This window comes from Sorex araneus, chromosome X (assembly GCF_027595985.1).
Source record: "Sorex araneus isolate mSorAra2 chromosome X, mSorAra2.pri, whole genome shotgun sequence".
Lineage (NCBI taxonomy): Eukaryota > Metazoa > Chordata > Mammalia > Eulipotyphla > Soricidae > Sorex > Sorex araneus.
This window is the reverse complement of record NC_073313.1, coordinates 257951787-257978688: the sequence shown is the minus strand read 5'-3', so window position 1 is coordinate 257978688 and position 26902 is coordinate 257951787. Positions and strand designations below refer to the sequence as shown.

Genomic DNA, 26902 nt, shown 5'->3' with positions numbered 1-26902 from the left:
GTGGTGCTGCTTCATTGGTTCTTTCGGTAGGGGAGCTTCCCAAGCAGTGCTGAGGCGGAGTGGGGGTGGGGTGTGTGAAGTTGTGGTGTCTTGCAGCTGACTACCAGGGCATCTCCATGGTTCTCAGCCAGCAGTTCAGTGGAGGATTCAGTGCTGCTCTGGCCTGGGGCACCAGGGATTATTTGGGCTTCTCTGTTGTTTCAGAGATGTCTAGGGATCCAGCAAGGGTCAGCTACCTGGGCTTGGTAGCCCTTGTACCACCTCTCTGACCATATTTTGTTATTCCTAAAACTTAGGTAAGGACCAGCCTTATATGGATAAAATCTTAATTGTTCTTACACATATTGGATGATCACTGTGTCACTGTCACTGTGATCCTGTTGTTCATTGATTTGCTCGAGCGGATGCCAGTAATATCTCCATTCGTCCCAGCCCTGAGATTTTAGCAGCCTCTCCTTACTCATCCTTCCAAATGGTGCCGTATTGGTGGTTCTTTCAGGGTCAGGGGAATGAGACCCGTTATTGTTACTATATTTGGCATGTTGAATATGCCATGGGGAGCTTGCCATACTGGATGATGGGAGTAGAAAATGCAGGGGGAAGATAACTTTTCTCACAATCTTGCTTTTACGTTTCAAAATATTGAAAAGTCTGTTAACATGTTAATACATCTCTGGGTAAAAGTGACTAAATGACAGTATGAGAGATTAAATATTCATAGAAAATATGTAAAATCTAATGGTTTTATATCTTCTATGACTTATTTCATATTAACATAATATTTTTGTAACAATAGCTGTCATCTTTCTCTCCAGTAGTAAATTCCTATAGTGTGCCTACTCTTTATATCACACACACATATCTTTACATATTACTACTTTTGTCAAGAACAGTGCTTTGTTAAGGCAATTTGGAAAACATTGACTTAAGCTAAGCTGTCCATAACTTTTCCTAATAGTGTATTATAAGAAGAAGTGAAGCATATCAAGCTTATGTCACTACTAAATTATCAAGTCTGATATTTATATCTTTAACAGAATTGGGAGTTGAATATCATTTTCTTCTAAACCATTGCTCTTCACATTTTTTTTCTTTTGTAATATGGTGGTTAGAGCTTATTCTAGTTCTCTCACTTAATAAAGTAGTGCTCTCAAAGAATTTTCAAGCAGCCAAGTTTTTTGTAACAGTGATGGAAATCAGCCAAGCTTATCTTTGGTTCATTGGAACTTAGTGACAAGTATATTGGGGAGATGCATTTTTAACTTTTTAGGAGTTTGAACTGAAATATTTATGGGAATAACAAATGATCAAAGGTAATAAAACCTGAGAACTGATTCCTAAAACTAAGCTTCAAGGGCAGTGGTGGTTGGGAGAAGGGTCCTGAGACAGTGGTGGGTGGAAGGTGTTGCTATCATGACATTGTTTGCACGAATCTCTGTCCTTAGTGGCACTGTCAGTCATGGTGCTTCAAAGTAAGCATACATACTTAACTGATTATTTAAGTGTGTTTAACAGTTCATTTTTGCTATAGCTAATGTATTCCTTCTAAGTCTCATTGTCATTTTGTATTGACATTTGAGGTAAATGAGAATGAAAACCTAGTATTTAGGATACTGTGATAAGTTAGCTTGCTACTGTTGTCTCTGAAATTCTGGATTTGGTGAGTCTTACACATTTTCACTAAGAACCATTTCTCAAATAATTTTCATGGTTCATTACTCTGTTATTAAAAGAAGTATTTCAGATTATACACATACTTACTCTTAAATCATGTTAGTTTTTCATTTTCCATTTTCATTTCTTGGATTCCAAATGGAATTTTAAACCTCGGATCCTGGCTGTTTGTGACCATTACCAAGAAACTTATTAGTTCATTCTTTAACTTCCTTAAAAGATGAAAATAATAAGCTTTTGGCTAAAGTCATCATAAGGCTTAAAGAAGCCATCTATGTTAAGCATGGTAATATACTTAACAAAATGAACTAGTATTGATATTTTTTGTGTGATCTGTTGCTGGCACAGTCCTGAATAGACCCAGTCCCTTACCTCTGTTGTGCTCCTGCTGGAGGAAGCCCCAGAGTTAGATCATGCTGTTGTCTGTTGTCTTAGGCTCCTGGTTAACCCGTTCCACACATCTTCATGTCAGCTCTTCTGGTTAGCTCACTCCACCACTTGCAGATAGTCTTTTCTCTTCAAGCCTCTGTTAATAATAAATATTCTTCCCTTTTATTCATAGAGAAAGAGAAGAGCATCGGGTAGGAAACAAATTTACTTCTCGCCACTGAATCTGCAATCTATATATTCTCCACTTTGACGGTTTTCTTGTTCCCACACTGTTTCAAAGGAGGGCAGTGTCTCCTGTCAGTGCCCTCCAGTTCTCTACCTGTGTGAAGGATTCTATCTTCTAGCTTATCAGGATGTTTTTTGGTTTTGGCTTTAAAAAAAAAAAAATACTACACCTAAGCGTTAGACCTGTTCAGGATCCTTATATGCAAAATAAAATGCCATTAAAATTTGTGTTGTATTCACCTGCACTGCCTTCCCAGGTTTCTCCTTGCCATTCACGCATAATTGTCTTGAGAAAAATGTTTTGTGTTGGCATCTATTTTCTTTTCTCTTACCAGTTTTTTAACTTTGAATATGTTCCAGTTAAGATTTTAGGTGACACATTCTAGCCATTTAAACTCTTACTGGAATCACTGATAATCTGTGTGTCTCTGAAGCCAAAGATCACTACTTTCATTGTCCTTGATTATTTTCTGTGGCATTTGGCACAGCTATGTTCTTTTCACATGTTAGAATCTTAATTTCTATAACAGCCTTCTCTTGGAATGCCTGTGATTATGTTGTTGGGTGGGGGTGAGGGGTTGAATTGGGCCACACTGGGAGAACTCAGGGCTTACTTTTGGCTCTGTGCTCAGGGATCATTCTTGGCAGAGCTCAGGGCACCATAATAGGTGCTGGGTATCAAACCCTGGTTGACCGTATGCAAGGCCTTATCTGAGCTCTCTCTCTGGCCCTAGAATGCCTACTAACTTGGAACTTTTCTTTCTCAACCATATTCCATTCTCATCTTCTTAGGGAATCCTTTACAGATGTTCTTTCAGAATTTTTCATTACAATACTTGACTATTTCCCCCTGTGCTTTATTCCCAAATTATCTTGTGTAGTTGATGATTTTCTTGAGAGTTAACAAGTTGATATTTCCAAATGGGTTTATAATCAATTATCATCCATTTGTTTCTGCCAGAAACTAGGGAATTATTTTTGATTGGTTTATTTTCCTCTTCTTGCATCATTTATTGCTTATAGACCACCCTTTACCAAACATATTCTTGTTGGTGTATTCAGTAACTAGTCTTAACAGCATCATTTGGCTGTCTTATTTGCCATCTTTTTCATGTTACTAGTTTTATTTTAAAGCACATGATCATGTTATTGCCATACAGAAACCCTTACCATCTTATAATACTTTTTTGTGTGTGTCTAAATGTTTCCTGTTTTTTTTTCCTCTTAAACAGTACCTGAATATTCTTGCAAGCCTTAGCTTTGAGTGCCTGGAGTGCTTTCCACTGACATCCCTTGCTCTCCTTGGATCTTAATACAATGTATCATTTCCAACAGTTGTCACAGTTATCCTTGGTGTAGTTCAATGCCTCACTTCCCCTCTGCTTGAATTTCCTGAGAATGGGACTAATATGATTCCAATACCTAGCATAGCTCCTCACCCCAAATAGGTATTTATATGTTTCTTGATTTAGTTAATGTATTCTTTTTCAGAAGTTCATGCTTCCTCGAAATGCCTGTATTTTAAAAAATCCGTTTTGAGGGGCTGGAGAGAATACAGTGGTCCATCAGGCTTTCATCCCTGGAAGCCCATATGATCCTGAGCACAGCTGGGTGTGGAAAAAAACAAAAAATATTTCGCAAGTGATGCAGACCCAAGTTCTTCAGTTCATTTGGTAGCTTTAGCAATATGACATGTACTGTTTGTGTGTGGGGGTGGTGTTTGGGCCATACCTGGCAGTGCCCAGAAAGTAATTTTGGCAGTGCCAGGGATTGAACCCAGTCAGCGATATGCAAGGCAAGTACCCTACCCGCTGTACCATCTTCCTGGGCCTTTTGAATGATCTTATACTCAGTCCTGTCACTCAGGCCAGTGCTCTTAAATTGCTTTTCACATAAACCCGATAGGAGAGGTATGTGTAAAAAAAATTCTGGAAAATGTTCTTCCTCTCCCTCCTCCCTTTTCACAATTACAGTTACAGGAAGTAGTCCTAAGAAAAGGAACATTAAAATTCCATAAAGTTTTCAGTTTTCACTTTCTTAGAAGGTAAGGAAATTGGAGCTCTCAAACAACAACAACTTTTTCATTCAGGAAAAAAAATTTACTTGATAAAATTGAGAATTTTTTATATAAAATTTTTATATCAAAATTTTTCTTTTATTTATATCAACTTTTAAAAAATATTTTCCTTTTTTATATGTAGTATTCTGGGCTAACTTCACGAATGTGCTTTGAAAAGTTAAGGTAAGGGCTCGGGATATACTCAGTGGTAGCGTGAGTGCCTCACAAACATGAGGTATAATCCCTGGGACTGTAAAATTTATCAACCTGTATTAGTAAAAATATAAAATTAATGTAAAATTTTCATATGTTGAAGTGTTTAGAATTAAGGTGTACAAAAGTACTGACAGATGTATGTACTCATACAACCAATATTTCAGCCAGATAAAGAATTGTTTTTCAATTTTCCAAAGATTAAAACTACTTTTTCTAATAACATCTATATTACATTCTTTGAGGATTTTCCAGAGGCCTCAGTTTATATAACTTCCAAAAATAGGGGATATATCTAAAATATAATTATATGTCCTGACTCTCAAATGAGTCACAAGGTGCATGGAGCCTTTGGTCAAAACTTGTCCCAGACAGCTTTGCTCTTTGGCAGATTCCATGTCTAAAAGAAAAGCATGCATGTCCCTGAACTGAATAGGCGACTTAGCTTTGTGTTTTCTACTGAAATTTGTTCTTTTTAATTTCTTCTATTAAATCTTTTTTAAAAAATTTCTATTGAATCTTAGCATGGTACACATGATTATTTTGGAACTCTTGGAATAAGTTATTTTTACTTAGTTCATTGAAAAGACTGAAAAAGGATTTGACTTTCTTATGAAGAAAGCTTTATAGTAACTTTAATTATTGATAAATACATAGGTCTATAGTGATATATGGTTCATTTTCTTTCTTCATAAACCATGAAAATAAATGCAGTGTCAAGAAAAAAATTAAGTTGTGGAAGATATTCTGTAGTGTCCTGTGAAATTAGAATAAATGTCAAAGGAAATAAAAACAATCTCCTAACTTAATATATGGAATTAATAAAAGTGATAAAAATTTTTATTCGTAAAACTATGAGGAATTCCAAAGATATTTTGAAGGTTTTATTTGAATTTGATTATTTCCAATCATTTTTACAAATGGCAAGAATATGGTAGTGTTGTAGGTTATCCTTAAAGATTAGAGACTGTAAATTCAAAGTTTGCATGGGATGATAGGGAACACAGACAGAGATTCAGTACTTCTTTGGACTATTTGGAAAGTCATCAAGGATGGGTAAAGAGATGAGGTAGAAAATAGCAATGACTTTGTGAAGAGATGAGAAATTGAGGCACTTGTTCTGATGGTCTTACTCTTAGTCAAGTAGAAGCTGTAGCCATCAGTTTAGAGTTGCAAAGCATGTGAGTTGCTTATGATTGACTAATGATTTAGGTTGACTAGAGGCTCTTCCAGTTAAGTCATAGTGGACTCACAGGTTATATATGAGATGAAGTGTCATGTCACAGAGTCAAGGGAGAAAGTAATACAGGAGAGGCAGAGATTGAAGTGATACGCTTGTGTTGGGGTCAGGTAGCTAAGAAATGGATCATCTGTAGTTCTCAGGGGATAATTTGGGTAAATCTCACAACATTTTAGTGGAATCTATTTGCAGTGTTTGTATTTTTCCAAGTTTGCTTAGAGGTTTCAGAAAACATTCAAAATAAGGAGAATCCGGTGATAGTATTTGTCTTACTGGGTGTGAGGGAGAATTCTCATAGTATGATTGAAGATGGTTATTGGTACTGTTTAATAAAAAGATAAGTGAATCTTAAAATCCAGGATATTAAAGTATTGGGTGTTAAGTCAATAGGCCTAGGGGTCCCTAAGAAATGAGTATGGCATAGTTTCGGTAGGAAAGGCAGAAGAAAGCTCTTTAGTTGTTTGGTGATTGATGTGTTCTAATGGTCAAGTTTGCTCATGTCAGTATGTGGGTGAAGGGAAGCCTGATTAAATGGAAGCAAATTTTAGACATCAGTAAGCATGTCAGATTGGTGGTTTGTTTGAATGTCGTGGTTATCAAAGTTAATAGATGACAAGGACTAATGCTAAGTTTTCCTTGGAGATCAGAAGATGCTAGGAGCACGAAATGGTAGAATTTGTGGGTCTTTGTTTTTTTCTGTCGATTTTGACACTTTCAGACGCTCCCGGGTTTTTAAAAAAATAATTAGATTGCACATTAAGGGAAATGAATGTAGCATATTCTGGAAAGCACAAGTCGCTTAAGAATCTTATTGACACCTTATTTGCTCCAAAATGACATTAAGAAAATAGAATTCTGCGGCTTTGGGCTATTAAGCCTCTTGTTGAGAGGGCAGAGGGCGTACCCACCTATGTTCAGGCTTACTTCTGGCTCTGTGCTCAGGATCACTCTTAGGGGTGTCGGGGACCATTTATGGTGCTAGGGATTGAGTCCTGCTCAGCCACATGCAAGACAAGCACTTGCCTGCTGTACTGTCTGTCTAGCTCCCGTTGAGTATTTTTACTTTGCTAGAAGGTTATGTTCATGGGAGGCTTTTTATTTTTATTTCTTTCTTAATGATGTTTGAGTTTTAGATTTGTGACTTACTGCCAGCATATCTAAGACTATTATGCTTGGGGCCCAAAGCATGGTACAAGGTGCTAGCCTTACACTTGGCTGACCCATGCTTAAATGTTCCTGACATTTCATTTTGGTCCCCTGAGCCCACAGAGGTGATCCCTGAGTGTAGAGCCAGGAATAAATCCAGCGTATAGGCAGGTGTGACTCAAAAATCAAAGTGAGCCCCCCCCCCACACACACACCCAAAAAAAAAAGGTGTTCTGTTTTGATAATTAGGATTTCTTCTTGCTTATGGTCTCAGTACTTGGTTCAGATTAAGCCAAGTCTCCTGGATTACTCTGCCCTGTGAACAGTTCTTATTTATGTGCATTGACAGTATAGCAGTTGCATTTAGGGAGGCAAGTTTTTCTGCTGCCTGGCACTAAGCAGAATCCGTGGTGCAGCCAGAAATAAGAGTACATATTTCTTTTACTTTGTTTTTGGGTCACTCCAGCTGTCCTCCTCAGGACTTACTCCTAATTCTGTGCTCAAGTATCACTCCTGGCAGTTCTTGGGGGACTACATGTAGTACTGGAGATTGAACCCCAGTTGGCTGTGGCCACTGTACTCTCTCTCCAACCCAAAAAGCAGTAGTTCTTTCCCCCACCCCCTTGCTTTTTAGGTCACACCCAGCAGTGCTCAGGGGTTACTCCTGGCTTTGTACTCAGGAATTCCTCCTGGCGGTGCTTGGGGGACCATATGGGATGTTGGGAATCAAACCTGAGTCGACCCTCTGCAAGGCAAATAAATGCTCTACCCAATGTGCTGTAGCTCTAGCCCCCAAAACAGTAGTTCTTGACGTAATATGAAAGGGAACCTTTTTTACATACAGAAGACTACTACCAGTAGTATGTAGGCATTTGGGAGTAGTAAGCAAACTGATGATGAATTAGAAATCTTCAGCTTTTGTTCTTTCTTTAGCTTTACTTGCTTCCGTGGTTTAACCTCTGTGGTAAGACTCTTGTTTCCTTACTTGTAAAAATTCATTGGATGAGCAGTCTCATATGCGGAGGTGGGGATGGGACTATAGGCTCCCTAGAAAATAATCAAATTCATGCCACTCATAGAAATAAACATCTGTGCCACTTCACTTAATATGCCCTTTTATATGCAATTTTACAGATTTTCTGAGGCTTTGTCTGTTGGGTCTGGATGAGGATCTGTTGAATATATCATTTAACATTTTACAGCTCTGAAGTTTCATTTCATGTAAAGATTGAAAGTAGACTACAGGTGAAAGTAGACTATGGTATCTAGGGAAAGAAAGCAATGGTTTAAAAGAGTAGTGAGCTTTTTTTTTTTTAATTTTTTTAGTGCTCTTGTAGTGCGTTAATCGAGCCTTGGTTGCAGTTCTACCTAATACTACTTATAATAATGTTGTGTAATTTCATTTAATCTTCACAGTGTCTTTACTGTTTTTAAACAAATAGTTTAGGGCAGTGAATATATTAACACAATCCTTTAAATTTCTTTGAAAAGTAAACATGTTTCTGATATGTGACGGTAGATAACATTTTTTACATGGCTGCATTTCTGTGCTACATGTTTCAAATACCTGACATTACAGGTTAGTGTTGTATTTTTCATTTTGCAAATGAATGGTAAATTGAGATTAGATTAAGAATTGAAGTTAGAGATTAACTGACCTGAAAAAATCAGCCACTTCCTTGACTGGATTAGTGAACTGAATCCAAGTCTTCTTCCCCCTCATTCTAAAGCCCATGGTCTTAACTATTTTGCTGCATAACAGTGCAGAATAATTATGTCAATTAACTCAGCTCAACAGAATTTATAACTCTTCCAAAGTTGAATGGTTGATTCACATACAGACTACTACTACCAGTAGTATATAGGTAGTTGAAAGTAGTAAGCAAAACATTTAATGCTGAATTGGAAATCTTTAGCTTTTGTTCTTTAGCTTTAATTTGCTTAAGTTGGTTAGCCATGTAATGATAAATTCATTCTTTTTGTAAGTATACAATGATGACATCTTTTGTATCAGCACAGTTTTAACAACTGCTTCCCTTTCCAGATTGGAAGTTTTTTGGTATGCACATCCTATTTGAGCAGATAATCCTGGTGACCCAAATCTCACTTAAGAATAGTGGCTTAATCTGTGATTCTAAGCCATTGAAGCATTACAGGTCTTTAGTGTTCTTTTTCCTTACTCAACTTTTTAAGACTTTAGGTACCGAATTGTCATCAGAAGTTGTTTAAAATTGTCATTATGAAACACTTAAAAGCTGGTCAACAATATTAGGCCTAGTAGTTATTTTTAACTATTTCAGAATACACTAACCCTTGCTGATATAGAAGGTCTTCTTGATTTTATTTTATTTTTTATTTTAAGGACTGCCACATGTTCTAGAAAATTGTGGGGTTTCTAAGCTTTGTGCTTTGGGTTTGTGAAAGTTCTTTATATGTTCTGGTAAAGGTTCTGTGGCATATAAATTTGCGATGAAATACCCTCTTCCAGTGGCTGGCGCAGTAGTACAGGGGTAGGGTGCTTGCCTTGCACATTGCTGACCGGAGCTTGATCCTCAGCATCCCATATGGTCCCTTGAGAACCCACCAGAAGTGAACTCTGAGCACAGAGCCAAGAGTAAGTAGTCCTGAGCACTGGCTGGGTGTGACCCAAAACAACAACAATATCTCATTTTGCACTTGTCTTTTCTCAGCGATTTCTTTGAAGGAAAATCTCAGATTTTAATTACAGCTTTTCAGTTTTCAGTTGTTGGATAAAATACGTATGCTGTCAAATTGATCACTTATTCCTGTTCAAATCTTTCACGTAATTCAAAAATTTTTTTAGTATGAGATATATAATACTGTATCCTGATGCGTGCGCGCGCGCGCGCACACACACACACACACACACACACACGGGTGAAACCGTCACTATATTACATCTAATAGCCATCCCAGAGCTACATAATACTTTGCTTGAAGATGACTTTTAGATCTCTGTGCAGTACAGTATCATTGTAGTAATCGTGCTGTGAATTGCATTCAGTGACTTAATGTTAATTACAGAGAATCGTTAAAAAACATTTACCATTGTTTATTTAGTTACCAGAATTAACAATACCATTATTTTTTTTGCTTGCTTTATTCCAAAACCGCATCCATCATGGGATTGGCTGTTTCCCTAAGTGGCTGTAGCAGGGCGGCCCCCTCTCCTCCCCTGCAGACAGCATACCTGTTCCGATGAAGACTCTCTTACCCGTTTTTACTTTTCCTCCTACCTCCAGTCCATTTCCTTGGCAGTCACCACTCAGTTCTCTATGCCTGCCGTCTTGCTCTTTTGTTGGTGTTTTAGATTTTCAGTATAAGAGAGAACATACAAGGTTCTTCCTTCTCTTACCATAGTGCCCTTGGGGTCCACCTATGTTGTGACTAGATTTTTCTCTCGTCCTCCTTTCTCCTTCCCCTTTCTTCCTTATTTCCTCATTCCCTCTCCCTTCCCTTACGTCATTCATACACTGGCTTAATCCATTCACCTCCATCAGTGCACTTAGAGTCTTCCTCCTGTTTCTTTATATCTGGATATATTTTCTATATCTTGTGTACTGTAAATAGTTCTTCAGTGAACATGGAGGGCCATGTACCTTTTGAGTTTTTCAGTGGAATAACCAGAAAGAGAATTTCTGAATCATACACCAGTTGTATTTTCATTGTTTTGGGAACCTTTATACTGCCAGTATAAAGCAGATACAGATTCCATCACAGTTCTCTTTTCTTCACATCTTTGCCCGTTCTCAGTTACTTGTCTTTTTAATACTAGCCATTCTTACAGTTGTGAAGTTAGTGCCTCATTGCCGTTCTAATTTGCATTTCCCTGGTGATTCATAATGTTGAGCATTTCTTTCTGTGCCTGTATATTTAGAAAAGATACTATTTAGATTCTCTTTCTTTTTTTTTTAGATTTGTTGCTTTTGAATTACACTGAGAGTTCTTTATCTGTGATTATATATTGACCTCTTGACTTGTTAATTGCAAATATTTTCTCCCATTCAGTAAATTGCCTTTACATTTTGTTAATTTCCTGTTATGCATATTTATTAAGATTTTGCTTGTTTGGCTTTTGTTTTTAGGCCACCCCCAGCAATAATGAGGGGCTATTCCCAGCAAGGTACTCTGGCCACTCCTGACAGTGGTTGGGCTACCCCGTGGGCCAGCTTTGAGGGCAGCCTCTCACCTTTAGAGTTTCTGCCACCAGCACTTCCAGCCATCTCCTGATCCTTGCTTACTTTTTATCCTTTTCTGCGTTATTCAAAAGTGCTAAAGTCTTCACATTTGACTTTGGATTTGTCTGATTCTGCTTATGTTTTCAATTTTGTTACACAGTGAATATAAATTTAGGGTTGTTTACATGTTGAATCAACTTACTCATTATCCTTCCTCTCTTGTAAAACTTATTGCCTGAGTCTGTTTTGTCTACATTACCAATTGTATCAGTTTTCTTTAGGATATTGTTTGCAGGATAGATATCATCCCATATTCCCTCTCTGTCTTTAATGTGTATCACTTTATACTTTTAAAACATATTTTTAATACCCTGCCTATTTTTATTTCTATTTGTCACACCTGTTCTTTATTGGCTTTCACATCTTTCATGGCTTTTACATGAAGTATACTTTCTATCTCACCCCCTTTCTATTAATTATTATATAGCTTCATTATTTTTAGTAGTTAGGTGATTATAGTTCCTTAGAGTTTACTTTGTGCTATTTAAAAAACTGCTTTCTGAATAGTATAAGAAGCTTTGAATATTTTGATTTGCTGAGTTTTCAGTATTTGAGCTGCTGCTGCAGTTATTTTGTTGTGCAGGTGAGACAAGCCTAGTGATTTGACAGCATTATTTATCATAAGTTTTTTAAAGGATATTTGAGAATTTTCTGATTAGTAGGCATCTTTGGGCAGGCCACCATGATCTCATGTGACTGGCTTTCGGGCTTTATTAAGATTGGTCTTTTTTTTTTAAGTAGGGTTAACTACCCCATCAGTTTGGGGGGACTCTGAGAGCACGGCCAGTAGTACCTGGAGTACTGCTTTGGGCCTCATTCAGCGCTCAAACCTAGGAGTGGACCCCAGGGGGACTGGTGGGGAGAGGGCAGGACGGGGAGGCGTGTGGGGCTTGAGGTCAAACCCAGGGCCTCACAGGTGCGCCATCACTTGAGTCAGGTCCCTTACAGGTCTGTTGTAGTTTTGGTTTTGCCTTTATCTCCAGATCATGTCTTCACTCAGACCCTGCAGAGACGGGGCTTGGGGGTGGACAAAAACACCCAGCTCTTCTGGTGTCTTCACTAAAAGACCAAGTATTTACCAATTTGTTGTCCATATTAGTGTGTCATTAATTCCTGACTCTGCGCCAGGCTTTTTTCACTCCAGGGCGCCCCAGAGGGGGGCCAGGTGAGAACCCTCCCCACCCCAAGGGACCCAGCCCCAACCTCTACTATCCGGACACATTATAAGACACTTCTACCCATTTTCCATAATTACCACACCAATGGAGTTCAGACAGTAGGCAACAAATCATAGAGGGTACCTCTCAGAGAGCACAGCAAGCTACCACACAGGGCAGAGCCTGGCAAGCTCCCCGTGGCATATTCGATATGCCAAAAACAGTAACGATAGGTCTCATTCCCCTGACCCTTATAGAGCCTCCAGTCATTGAGAAAGACAAGTAGGCAGAGGCTGCTAAAATCCCGGGGCTGGGAAGAATAGAGGGATTACTAGTGTCCACTTGAGTAAATTGAAAAACAACGGGATGACAGTGATACAGTGATTAGTGTGTCATAAGTTTCAGTATTTATCTGTTCAGCTCTTGAATTTAGTGTTACTCGTGATTTTTCTTTGGTGTCTCACTAATGCTTAGGTGGTAAGTCAGCAGACATAATGAAAATGGCTCTTTTGCATTTTTCTCCTGTAAACCTTCCCCTCAAGTTCTAACTGCTTGCCGAGGGCAGGGAAGTAGAGGGGTGGGGGCGGTATTTGAACCACACCCAGCATTGTTCTCTGCTTGCTCCAGGCTTTGTGCTCAGGAAAACACTCTTAGTGGGACTTGGGGGACCTTACAAGGTGTACGGGACCAAACTGTATTTGACTGCATGCAAGGCAAGCACCTAGACCCTTGTACTTCCTCTCTAGTCCCATATTTGTTTTATTTGTTTCTTAAATTGTTGTAATTTGCACACAAAATGTACTAGAATGTTCATTTTGCAAGACTAAAACTTGACACTCATTATACAGTAGCGCTCATTGGTCTATCCCCCTGGTAGACACTATTATATTTTCTCACTCTTAGGATTTGACTTCAGCAGATAATTGTATATAAGTGGATTCATAAAATTATTTTCCATTTGTTACCCAAGGCTCATTCATGTTGGAGCATGTGCCAGAGTTTCCCTTTTTAAGACTCAGTGACAATTTTATTGTATGTTATTTGCCATGTTTACTTAGCCTATTGATCCGTCAGTGAACACAGGATGTTTTGTGTTTTGAGTAATGCTACTGTGGATATTTATGCACAGATATTGTTGGACCTTGCTTTTTTTAATTTCATATATGATTATTTTGTTTTTAATATTTTGAGCAACTGCCATACTGTTATGTATAGCTGCCTCACCATTTTTTTTATCCTTGTTAAGATTTCCAATTTCTTTTTGGGTCACACCCAGCGATGCTCCGGGGTCACTCCTGGCTCTGCACTCAGAAATTACCCCTGGCCGTGCTCAGGGGACCATATGGGATGCTGGGAATCGAACCCGGGTCGGCCGTGTGCAAGGCAGACACCCTACCCACTGTGCTATCACTCCAGCCCCTCCAATTTCTTCATATCCTTGCCAGCACTTGTTATTTTCTGAGGTATTTTTTTTTTATGTTCTTTTGATAGTAATGTGGTGTGATAGCTTTATTTTCATTGAACTTTTATAAATTTTGTTTTCAAAGGGATTGGTTTAAATTTTTCGTGTTTTGTTTTCTTATCATCATTAGATTATTAAGTTTTGCAGTAGTGAACAGTACTATGAGAAAGTATGACCAGGGTATTGATTTTATCAAATATCCTAGGATACATTTCTTAAAATAAATGGGTATTTTAAAACAGAATTTTTACAGCTACATTGTTCTATAAACGCTCCTAGCCCTGTGAAAAATGTCAGTCCCATTTCACAGTGGTGAAAGTTACAGCTTTGGTTCTAAACTTTCAAGCCAAGCTTTTTGATAGCATGTTCAGTGCTTTCATTTATCAGTAGTTCAATAAAATATGAAGTGGTAATCAATCTGTATGGTTTACTATTTTGCATATTAACAGTGTACTGTTGGCATTGTAGTCACAGCAGATATCTAATTTTTTTCCTCTGTAACTGCAGTAAGAACCTTTTATTCTGGTTTGTTTTTTTTCTTTGTGGTGTGTTAGTATTTTTTTAATTGTATTAATTGTATCTAATTATCGTATTAAGCCTTCTTAATTTGTATTTCATGGATTGAAAGTGAATCCTGTTTGAAAACATACATTTATTACTTGTTGATAGAGCATTGCCAGATGAGGAAGCTTGGGGAGGGGGAGCAGGTTCAGACAGAAACATGTCCTGACAGTCTGTGGCTACTTGTTACAGTTCTGTGCTCTTTCTTTAAAATGAGTTGGACATCTTAGGGGTTGTCTCTAGTTCACAGGTAGGATGATTATTTAGTAGCACTGCAACACTGTCCTGTTGTTCATTGATTTGCTCGAGCGGGCACCAGTAACGTCTCCATTGTGAGACTTGTTACTGTTTTTGGCATATCGAATATGACATGGGGAGCTTGCCAGGCTCTGCCGTGTGAGCGGGATACTCTCAGTAGATTGCTGGGCTCTCCGAGAGGGATGGAGGAATCGAACCACTGTGCTATCTCTCCAGTTCGAATAGTTAGTATTTATAAGTATTTTTAGCCCTTTTCATGTTTTTTTTTCTGTTCTCTTTTAAATTTTGGATAAAACACCATTAACAGATCCTCTTGCTATGAAGGCAAGAAACTGAAGTCTTACTTAAGAATTTGACTAACAAGTTTAACAGTTTACTTCAGAAACGAACTTCCAGAGTTATTTCAATATTAATAGTCTTTCTTAAATAAATAACTGCTATTGGTTTTAAGTTGGAGCTGGCTGGAGTGTGTAGATGAATAAGTTCTAATCAGTAACTCTTAGGTTCAAGTACTAAACTACTGTTATTTAAAGCAAAAAAGACATATGAGAGATACCTTGAAATTTATAGTTTCAACAAATTTATAGTTTAAAAAGAAATTTATGGTTCTTTGTTTCAACAAAGAACTGCTGTTTTAGTACTAAGTTTCCAGAGTTGAATGTAATTCAAAGGTTAGTTTTGAAATTTGCTTCTCAAATACCTATTTAATCTCTCACGGTAACATTGTGTTCAAATGAAGCAGAACATAAAATACTGAGATAGCTTATTCTGTGTCTTTTCTTAAGTGCACTGTTAATTACTATACCTATTACCCATTTGTTCTACTTTGCTCTTCTATAATAATGTAGTTAAAAAATATTTGCAGAACCATTTTCTTGCAAACCTGTTTTTAAAATAACAACTTAATCGGGGGCTGGAGCGATAGCACAGCGGGTAGGACGTTTTGCCTTGCACTCGGCCAACCTGGGTTCGATTCCCAGCATCCCGTATGATATCCCCTGAGCACCGCGAGGAGTGACTCCTGAGTGCAGAGCCAGGAGTAACCCCTGTTCATCGCCAGGTGTGACCCAAAAAGCAAAAAAAAAAAAAAAAAAAAAAACCAACTTAATCAAATTTGAAGGGTTTTTTGTTTTCTGATTTGTTTTTAATAACCATTTTATGAGCTTTGATGCTGTTTAACTTTGCACAGGTTTAATTTTCAGAAGATGCGTCATTTTGCATAATGCATTCTGATACTTGTAAGAATATTGTTGTATGCTTGGGTGTGTGCTCTCACATATTAGTGAAATATTTAGGCATGTTGGTGGATTAGGTATCTTGGTAAAGCCATCATCTGTCAAAGGGAAAAGATTCAATAGTAATCTCTATGATCTTAGAGGACGAAGCATTTTGTAGGCTGATAATTCTGTTCTGCTGGGACCGCAAAGGGAGCCCTTGGCCATAAGTAGTATTACCCAAGAGAGTTTCACAAGAGATCGGCTGGTTTCCCCTTTCTTGGAGCTGAGGAAGACTTCTCTCTCATTTCAATTTGTAGACTCACCTGCTCGAATGTATGCTTTTAAGCTGATAAATATAAATGCATTACCATAATTTCTTAGTTCTTAGGAAGAAAGTTGGTTTTTATAAACACTGTTCTTTCAGGACTGAATGGAAGTAAGAGTGCTTTGTTGACTTACAGCCTAACTGCAGATGAAGTCATGCAAAAACAGTGTTTTCTTCCAAACTCGGTGAAAAGAGACAGTAGTTCTATCATTGTCTACTCGCTCTCACCTCTGAATCCATCTCGCCTTTAAATGTCCTTGTTTGCTGTCTATTTGCTCAGACTAGAGTGGCAATTTTAAGAGAGAACCATAAATAGAAATTTAAGATGTACTTTATCTCTGTAGTGATGAAACTCCTATCCCCTTGCTAAATCTAAAGTTTGACTCATACATGGTTTTCAAGCATATTTTACAGAACATTTTATATTTTAAAGGCCTGTGTTTGGGCTTAAAAATGCAAACAGATGTAGGGGTGTGGTTCAGCTCTGACGCTGAACTCAGTTTCTAAAACAAATATACACAGAAAGATTCACTGACTTTCTCTCTGTTAAGCTCACCGCAGTTGATAAGTTGCAAATGTTAGATTCATTTAAAATTCATTTGGGGCAGAATCTTAGATTGAAGTATTATTTTTGAGTTATTCTTTAGTCGCTTTTCCTCTCTTTGAAGATGATTTTTATTTTCTCACTTTGAGATTATATTTCTTTGTCTAGAAATTAACGTTGGGATTTTAAAATCTTTTTTAAAAATACAAATTAGTTATCGCAATAGTTTTAAAAAATTGTTACTAATTTGATACTAAATTGTTACTAACTCTGCATTAACATTATATTATGTAATCAGCTATTTATTTCTTTTAAAAGTTCTCTTAGTATCTCATGTGAAAATGTGATTGTGTACCACAAACTGAATTTCTTGTTAGTGCTGATAAACAAAAACAAAAATATTCTAGTATATCTGTGCAGATCATAAGTTTATTGTGTGTGAATGTGCAGAAACACTAGGATATATGCCTTGAGAACCTTTGTTTTGTTGATAAAATTAATTATAAATCTAGATATTCAATACAGGTGACATATATACAATGTTTAATTAAGGTAGCCATACTCAAGTTTCTGGGCTCTTTCCACTCATCAGTTCTCTAATATTTGTAATCAGACTTCAGGGTCGTCTTTTTTCTTAATATTAAATACTATTACCATCATCTGTATCTCCCAGTTTCCAGTTGAGACAGTTTGAGCTCTTTTACACTGTGTGTTTCCCTCTCTCCTTTCATCTTTTGTGGACTTTGATGTTCTGTATTCTGTTTGGACTACAATGATGCTTTCTCTCATGCTTATTTCCTTCACTAAAACATGCTTCTTCCTTACCTATAATAATTGATAGAATTCTTTGACTGCACCTCTCACACTTTTTCTGCCCTCTCTTTTTTTTTGCCAGAGAACATGAGGCAGTACACGTTTGCAATACGAGTGGAGATGTGTTTGGGGCTACATCCAGCAGTGCTCATAGCTTACTCCTAACTCTGGCCTTGGGGATCGCTGTTGGCAGTGCTCAGGAGATTATATGTGATGCCAGGGATTGAACTGAGATTGGTTACATCTGAAGGCAAGCGCCTTAACAAACCCTGTACTCCAGAGCCCTGAACATGAACTATTCTTTATTTTGTTAGTAATAGCATCAGTCTGCATAAAATTGGGAAGGGAAACTAAGAGCTAGAGGAGATTGGTAACAAGTAGAAATGGAAAGCGTAATAGTAAAATACATCTTGGTTGAAGGTTATGGTCATAGGAAATCATATTAGAGGAGATTTATCTTTATCAGCCCTTTGTGTGGATGATAGAGTGATAAATGACCTCCTCAAGCTCTCATTGCCATTTAATGGTAGAACTAAAATTACATGAAGAATTTCTGATTTAATATCCAGTTTTTTCCACAACAGTTTTCCTATTCAAAAACTTAATGTAGCTGATTTATATACTTTTAGAAGATAAGACAGTTTTCATATGACCCAGTTCTTACATTGCTACCAATATGTTTAAGGTAAATGAAAGTCTGTTCACAAAAGGTTTGTGCCCAAATGGGACCACAGAACAATTGAATGGCCTAGCATGGGCTTTACATGCCGGAGACCTGGGTTTGAGCCTTGGCACTGCATATCCCATGAACACTGACTTGAGCTGGGAGTAACTGATGGGTACTCCACAAACACCACCAGGTGTGGCCAAAAAAAACCCAGAAAAGGAGTATTGTGACTATAATCACAATAGAAAATAGGTCTGAATACTCATGGGCTGATGAATGGCTAAACTAAATATGGCAGATCCATATAATGGAATACTCTTCAGCACTAACCAGCAGTGAATATGTGTTACTGTTAATGAGCCATTGAAGAGATAATACTAGTGGCAGGTAGGGTACTTGCCTTGCATGTGCCTGACTCAGATTCAACCACCAGCAGCCTATATGGTCCCCGCGCGGGTGAAGGAATTTCTGAGTCTAGAGCCAGAATAACCCCTCTGAGCATTGCTGGGGTGGTCCAAAAACCAAACCAAACCAAAATAGCAACGATAATGAGCCATAGCAGTTTAATGCAAAGTGAAAAATTGGGCACAAGAGTACATTATATAGTCCCAATTATATGAAGTGTCCAGGAAAGGAAATTGATAGAGAGCAGGGGTTGCTAGGAGTGGAGATTGACTGCAAAGGAACAGAGTGAATGGGGGGGTTATGAAAACATACTAGAATGGGTAGTGGCAGTAGTTATAAAACTAATATTATCGACCTACTTTTAAGGACAATGAATTTTATGGTAATACAAGTCAAACTGGAATAAGACTCAAAAGTGGTGGGGTGAGGAAGTGCTTTAAAAATTATTTCATCCTTAACACTTACTGGGAAAAGAAGTTACTGGCAAAATTATGTCATGTGTCTTCTGTTTCGAGATTTTTATAGGTTGTGCCATTCCATCAAAAACAATTAAAGTGTAATTTAATTCTTTAACATCTTTTAAATTAAGAAAATTTCATTTTCATGAGAGATCTCTAGTGGATATACTAAATTTAGTTTGCTTGCATGCATCCTCTTCTGCTCTAACCTTCTTTTGTCTCCCCTACAAGATTTGTGTAGTGTCTTATGGGTTTTTATAACAGTTGAAATTTAAAGGACTTGCCGGAATTACCAGCACTTCTTATTCTAGAACTTCCACACTTCACCAGCTTTGCAGTTTGTCTTCTGCTTTGCTCGTAATACTTAAGCTGTGTACTTTCTATCAGTTATGTTTTCAAAACTGCTTTATGCCAGTTATGCTTGTTACTGTTACATAATCTGATGCTGTACAAATGAATAAAATGGTGTAAAGCGTCTGAGTTTGTTCTATGGTAAATTGAACCATGAATGTTTTGAAACAAACGTTTCAAAATATTTTGATAAGGCATATTGTTATTGGTTTGGATTAGGTGTGGATAATTTAAAAGATTGGAGTAAGTAAAAATTGTAAATTCTCAGAAGGGATTTTACATAAAAAATACTCCTTGTTCATGCTTCATCTTAATTAAACTAATGAAAGTTAAAAACTTTTATGTATCAGTGTTTATATCTATATATATTGAACTCATTTCTTATATTAAAAGAAAGTCTCAATAGCTGAATATATTTTAAATTAAAACATCAAGGGTTGTAGGTGTGTGTGTGTGTGTGTGTGTGTGTGAGTGAGTGAGAGAGAGAGTCTCTCATCAACTTTTTAATTAACTGACCAATACTGATTTAGATGTCATTGGATTAGAATGGTGGCACTTTCCTGTACCATGAAAAATCATATAACTATAAAAATCTAACTTATAAATAATGCAATGAAACGATTATTTTCCTAATAAAAGGGATTTATTTTGAAACAGGATTTTTAAATATTTTGAGTAATTTTTAAATTTCTAAGTTTATAAGTTATTATTTAATACATCTTGTTTTGTGTTGAAAGTGAATGAAAATTAGGGTTAAGTTTGGCCTAATCATCACAAGAATAAAAGTAGCATTTATCACAAAGAAGCAGGGGCTGGAGAACATAGTGTCGGAGGGACAGTGCTGCATCAGCCACAGCCCTGGGTAGATTCCTTGGCATTACATCCCCTGCATACCACTGGGTATAACTCAGTTCCCCTGCCCTCAGCCCCCAAAAATTATAAAGTTGAAAATTTTTTAAAGTTATTAAAAGGAGGGCTGATGTGGTCAGGGAAAAACTGGGAATTTAAGATCTTGAAAGTGGGAGTGTGGGCGAGTTGATAGCCCCGCAGACTGGAGCACTGGAAGTGACCCTCACAGTGATCCCAGGACCCCAAGCCAGGAATGGCCCCTAGAAACCATCAAGTGTGACCAAAAAAGAAATTAATTGTGTGAAATCCAAGAATTTAACGGAGAAGTTTTCAGTGAAAAATTTGAGCTCACTAAAGTTGATGTCAGGATTTGAAAAATAAGAACTTAGCCAAGGTTAACTGCAGTGTAGAAACATTGAACCATCATAAATGTTAGTAGATGAGCCGCTTCCCTTGTAGCTGTTAAGCATGTACCACTGTGTAAAATGAGTGAAGGAAGTTTGGAGGAATTATGTCATAGGAAGAGGTGTTACTTAGTAAAATTGGTTGAATGGCTGATTAGTACCATATGGTTAAACTTCTGTTCTTGTTCATCTGATAGTTTTGTTTAGTGTTGCTTGTAATGAATGGTGGTGTTTAACTGTTTTGATTACAGATGCCTCCAGGAATCCAATGAAAGCTATGAGTGCATCTTTATACACAAACATGCAGTATTATAATTTGGGGGTTGATTTTTGGGTCACACCTGGCAGTGCTCAAGGCTTAATCCTAGCTCTGCACTCAAGGATCACTCCTCAAAGGTTTTCCGGGGACTGTATATGGTGTCAGGGATTGAACCTAGCTCGGTCACATGTAAGGTTCTACTCACCCTCCGTACTAGCTTTCTGGCCCAGTCATTTGAACATTTTAAGAAGTTTATAGCTTACCAAAGCCAACAGATTAAGAACTAAAAGGAGGAGGCCAGTAAGTTAGTCCGGCCGGTAATGCGCTTGCTGTGTAGTCGTGAGCCTGGGGTCAGTCCCCAGCACCCTGTATCGTCCCCTGAGCACAACCAGGTGTGGCCCCAGAACAAAAGATCTTGGAAGGAATGATGCTTTGTGGGTTAAAGAGTTACATTTCAGTATATTTTGGTATAACTGGGAGTTTTTAAATAATGTAGAAATAGTGTATATTGCCAGTAATTCTGGGGTTTTGTGCTTTATAAACTGAGTTGCCTGTGATTACATTGGGAAAAAGAAATGACTGCCAGTAGTTAATCTGTTAAAGTGATACAGACTAGAGGTATTTTAGTTATATGATGCTTAATGGTATGAACCCCAGAGATAAATAGCGAAGGTGCTTGCCTTGCACGAAGCCAGCTCTGGCTCAGTCCTTGGCCCTGCGTATCCCCCACACCTAGACAGTCACCAAGTAGCTCTGAGCACTGCTCAGTGTGCCCTGCCCCCTTTCCCTCCCAAATTAGGCAGCTCAGTTCAAGCCTTTAGAACCTTTTAGTACATACCTGTAAGTAGTCAACTTAAGTCAATGTAGTGGTATGTTTTCATTAAACTTTTATTTTATGGAACGCATTATCTTCAGATACAGTATTAAATAAGGTTAAAAAAAAAAACATTTTGGGGCATGGTACAACTTCGGGAGATAAAGATTTGGGAGAAGAGGACATTCAGATACTGTTAGGGAACCCGAAGGGCCCTCTTTTTACCCATGCTGCTCTACTCAGGCCCCGAGGTGTGGGGGTCTAATTCGGTTTGGTCTTGTGCAGGGCCTGTGCCTTACCCCTGGGCCAGCACTCTGCACCCTCTTTCTCTTCCTTTTCTCTCTGGTTGTCAGTGTCTTTGATTCTTCCTGGTGTGATTTCTTTCTCCTCTTTTTCTTAGGGTAAATAGTTTCCCTTCTCATTATTTGTTTCAATAACATTTGTTCAGGCTTTTAATTTAAGAGATTAAGTAATTTTCATATTATTTGAAGTGGAAACTTGCTTTTGAAATTTTGTTCTCTGCATTATGGTAGCGTACAGTGACTGTTTTTAGTTTGCAAGAACTTGTACTCATGTTTATGTAATTTTTTTTTTAACCACAGGACCGTGTATATGTACAACAAAATAATGTGGAGAATGTCTACAATTTGGGATTAATTATTTTTCGAGATCAAGTTGTACGATATGGGTGTATTAGGGATCATCTACGACAAACACTATTGGATATGATTGCAAGAGAACGGAAAGGAGAAGTTGTAGACCGGTATGATCATCTTTTAACTCTGGGTTTGGTCTTCAGTGAATGCATATTGAAAGCCAAATTGTGTCCTAATTTTATTAGAATTTAAATTTGATTTTGAGCACAGTGTGCAAATCTTCAAAAGTTTTAAATTAATAAAATTACTTATTTTTAACTTATGAGCACACGTGTTTTTGGAAGAGACCATCTTGGTTTTTTTAAATGTACTTTTAAAAAAATGAACAGAACAGTCACTAATCTTCCCTTTTGATTTCCTCATGTTTAAAACGTATGCTGGCATTTTTCTCCTTTGTTGTTGCGATAACATTTGCTACATTTCAAGGACTTTTTGTCTAGCTCTGATTCTTTATCTATTAAAAAGAAACAGCACCCTCCTGTTAATCATATTCCTTTGCACCTCCCCCCCACACACACACACTATGATAAAATGAGTTTAGTGCCATTTTGTTACACTGTAGCCAGAACCTGAAACTTAAGCAAGATTGCTTGTCTGTATTCAGAGCATCTATTAGATGAGGACTCCTAAAATTCTTTTCTTTCAACTGATTCTTGATCATGAACACCCAAAATCATTTGGTACCAAATATTGTCTCTTTGTAGCTAGTGGTTGATTTTTCACACATTCAGAAAAAAAATTTTTCTCTCCTATTTCTTTTTTCTTAGTAAACACCCCCTTTGCTTCTCTTTTTAAAATAAACACATAGACATCTTGGATATTGCACTGTCGCACTGTCGCCCCTTTGTTCATCGCTTTGCTTGAGCGGAACCAGTAACGTCTTTATTGTGAGACTTGTTACCGTTTTTGGCATATTGATTTGGCATCTTGGATATATTTTAAAAAATTTAAGTTATACTATGTGAAAACTTGAGATAAATTGCCTTAACAATCAAGATCTACTTTTTAATTTAATCTAAAACCTTAATCTTATCAACAAAATGCTTATGGTAGATTGGTCATCTTGGTAAAAGAGTGCTTGAAAGTCTAGCTGCTGTTGTACTCTTTTTTTTTACACTTATAATTATAGTTTATTATAATAGAAAAATACAAATAATATCAGTCAAAGTAAGAGATGCTGTGGGTGCGATCTGGGGGTGGTACCATCCTGAGTGATCCCAATATAAGAGTCCAAGACTATTATGTGCCAACTCATTAGTATAAGCCATAAAGAGATTACAGTGGCATCAAAACCACTTCTATCACTTGGGAAAGTCGAAGGATTTACAGATTACTTCCCAAAAACTGAGGAAAAGAGTTAGATGAACTATTTAAAATACTTTTGTTGCTGAAGTAACGTTACCCTAAAGTATTGTCTAAACTTCAGTTATACGTCATTAAATTGATATATCTACTGAGCACCATCAAAAGTTTACTTTTCTTCCATCGCCATTCAATTTACTCCTACTTGATTATTTTTAAGCTGGATAGTATTTCAGTGTCTATATGTAAGCCATGTGTAAATGTACTTTACCAATGCAACATTAACGTCTAGGTTGCTTTTATATTTTGGTTATTGAAAATTATGCTGCAGTGAACATATGTGTATAACCTCCTTAAATTTGTTTTCATAGTCTCAATAAACACTCAAGTGGAATTGCTTGATCATATGCTATTTCCATTTACACATGATTCAGCTACTCCCCTGTTGCAATTTTACACAAATCTTTAATGTAATTTGATTATCAAGTGGTTTAACTTTTTTTGACAGAGGCGCAATAAGAAATGCTTGCCAGATGTTAATGATTTTAGGTCTTGAAGGACGATCCGTATATGAGGAAGATTTTGAGGCTCCTTTTTTGGAAATGTCTGCAGAATTTTTTCAGGTAATTCACTATATCACTGTCATCCCCTTGTTCATCAATTTGCTCTAGTGGGCACCAGTAACATCTTCATCCGTCCCTGTTGCTTGCTAGAGTAGCCCGATGTCGTATTGGGGGCTCTTTCAGGGATGAGGACTGTCGTTACTGATTCTGGCATATCGAGTATGCCATGGGTAGCTTGCCAGGCTCTGCCATGCTGGCGGAATTCTCTCCATAGCTTGCTGGGCTCTCTAAAAGGAATGGAGGCTTTTGGGGCTGCATCTAATCGCCTTTACAGGTGTTCCCAGTCAGGCATATATATATATATGTGTATATATATATATATGTGTATATATATACATATATATATATATCCCTCCATGATTTGTTGCCTACTGTCTGAACCCCATCAGATATGGTGTGGTAATTATGGGAAATGAGTAGGGAGTATCTTATGATGTGTCCCACAGCCTCGAAATTAGGTAATTTGTGAAGATAAATGTTTTCTTGAGGTGTTCTTAGCATTATTCAGTAGTTGCTGTTTGAACATTATACTTTTTTTTGTTGAGGCCTTTGGGGAAGAGGGTACAGAAACTACCACTTAGCACGCCTATCTCAGCTTCTCATAGCCCAGTGAAAGAACCCTGGTAAATTGAAGAGTTTGAACTTATCCACAGGATTTTTTTTAATGTTACAAAAGATACTTAGAAATACTTCTAATATCTTACTCTGTTTATGTTGCAAATTTTTAAGTATCAAAAATTCATAGACTGTGCATTTCTAGTAGAAACTTCTCTATTTAGGCTTTAAAATACAGTAAAATCAAGGGATATACATGATTCTATAGTTTATATATATGTCCTAAAGAATGGTGATCAGGAAAAGTAAAGATCATTAGTACAGTTAATAGATTAATGAGTGCCAAAAACCAATTAAATTGCTAAAAGTGAGGTGAAAAGTCATATGTTTGACAGTAGTTCAGAGTGTCACTGGGAATCAAACCCAGGACTTTACATATTCAGGGCCAGTGCTCTATACTCTGAATCCATGGTGGCCCCAAGTCAATACTAAGTTTTGGTGATAATTGCTAACTAACTAAGTTCCATAATCGGTACATATAGTAGTAACCAGAGGTCTTTCGAAAAACTTTTATTAAAACAAGCTTTGCAGCAGGAACTTCAATGTGTTGCCACACAGCTTAGTTGAATATGAACCGAAAGTTTTCTGTAGTTTCAGTAGTAGCACTGTAGCAATGTCATCCCATTTTTCATTGATTTGCTCGAGTGGACACCAGTAACGTCTCCATTGTGAGACTTCTTGTTACTGTTTTTGGCATATCAAATATGCCACGGGGAGCTTCCCAGGCTCTGCCATGCGGGCGGGATATTTCTCCATCCCTCTTGGAGAGCCCAGCAAGCTACCGAGAGCTTCAGTAGTAAGCTTTTTAATACAGATGCAGGGTTTAGGGCACTTTGCCTTGCATGCAGCCAGCCTGGTTTGATCCAAGCCCTTGGAGCTGAGATCTGTTTCTCAGACTTCAGTGTATATGTATATACTATTTGAGACAGGAGAGTAGCATAGAAGGGAACTTCAGTAACTAGAAGTTTGCCAGTAAAACTGATCATTTCTAATTATAATTTTATATGACAGTTACATGAAGAAAGGTTGAAACATTTCCATTCCCACTGGATGTCAGATGCTTCATTCTGCTTTTTGAGCCTTGGCTGGAAAATGCTTGCTTTTTTCTGCTTTTTGGAATGCATTAGCAATATTTGAAAAACACTGTTTAAGGATAATTTATTTATTTAGTCTTTATGTTGTAAAATTTGTGAGAAATACTAGAAAATGTTAGCGTGTGCATGTTACTGAGCTTGGTTTATAACAAAAGCAAAAGCACCTTTTGCTTCTGCATTTTTAAAAAAATGCTTCTTAATTGCAGATGGAAAGCCAGAAATTTTTAGCAGAAAACAGTGCTTCCGTATATATAAAGAAAGTAGAAGCTAGAATTAATGAAGAAATTGAACGGGTGATGCACTGCCTTGACAAATCAACTGAAGAGCCCATTGTAAAGGTGGTTGAGAGGGAACTCATTTCTAAGCACATGAAAACTATAGTAGAAATGGAAAATTCTGGGCTAGTACATATGTTGAAAAATGGAAAGACAGAAGGTAAGTGTTAGAACTTGAAAAATAATTAAACCAGCTTCTAAATAATTTACTTTCCCCCTTAATTGCAATAGATCATGAGTAACAATATAAGTATTATGGTGTGTTTGAATAATTTGTTGCTATTTCTTTGGTTGGTTTTATTGGTATAGTGGTAGAGCAATTGCCTTACATGTATGAGTCCCCTATACTGCAGTAAGCTAAAATCTGAAGTTACAATCTTCAAAACATTTTTGCACATTTTCCTGAGGGAGTTAGTCTACTAAGGATGCCAGAAAAGCAGAAGTATGTCTTCTATGTTGACGTAACTTAGCTACATTAGTTCATTGGTTTGAAGAACTCTAAAAATTATAGGTTGAAAATGGGGTGGTTACATACAGTATTTACTTTATTTGCTTTTATCCTTGGGAGACAGGGACTCCCAGTTATT

At 37.3% G+C, this 26902-nt stretch overlaps 1 protein-coding gene across 3 annotated transcripts in view; it reads left to right on the top strand.

Moving 5' to 3' along the window:
* Positions 1 to 26902, top strand: part of CUL3 (cullin 3) — a 108659-nt gene that overhangs the window by 45933 nt on the left and 35824 nt on the right. For all 3 annotated transcript variants that reach the window (XM_055121619.1, XM_055121620.1, XM_055121621.1), the window contains 3 exons: positions 22353 to 22513; positions 24217 to 24331; positions 26247 to 26475. In XM_055121619.1, coding sequence (XP_054977594.1) covers positions 22353 to 22513; positions 24217 to 24331; positions 26247 to 26475 — 505 coding nt within the window. The remainder of the gene's footprint in view (positions 1 to 22352; positions 22514 to 24216; positions 24332 to 26246; positions 26476 to 26902) is intronic.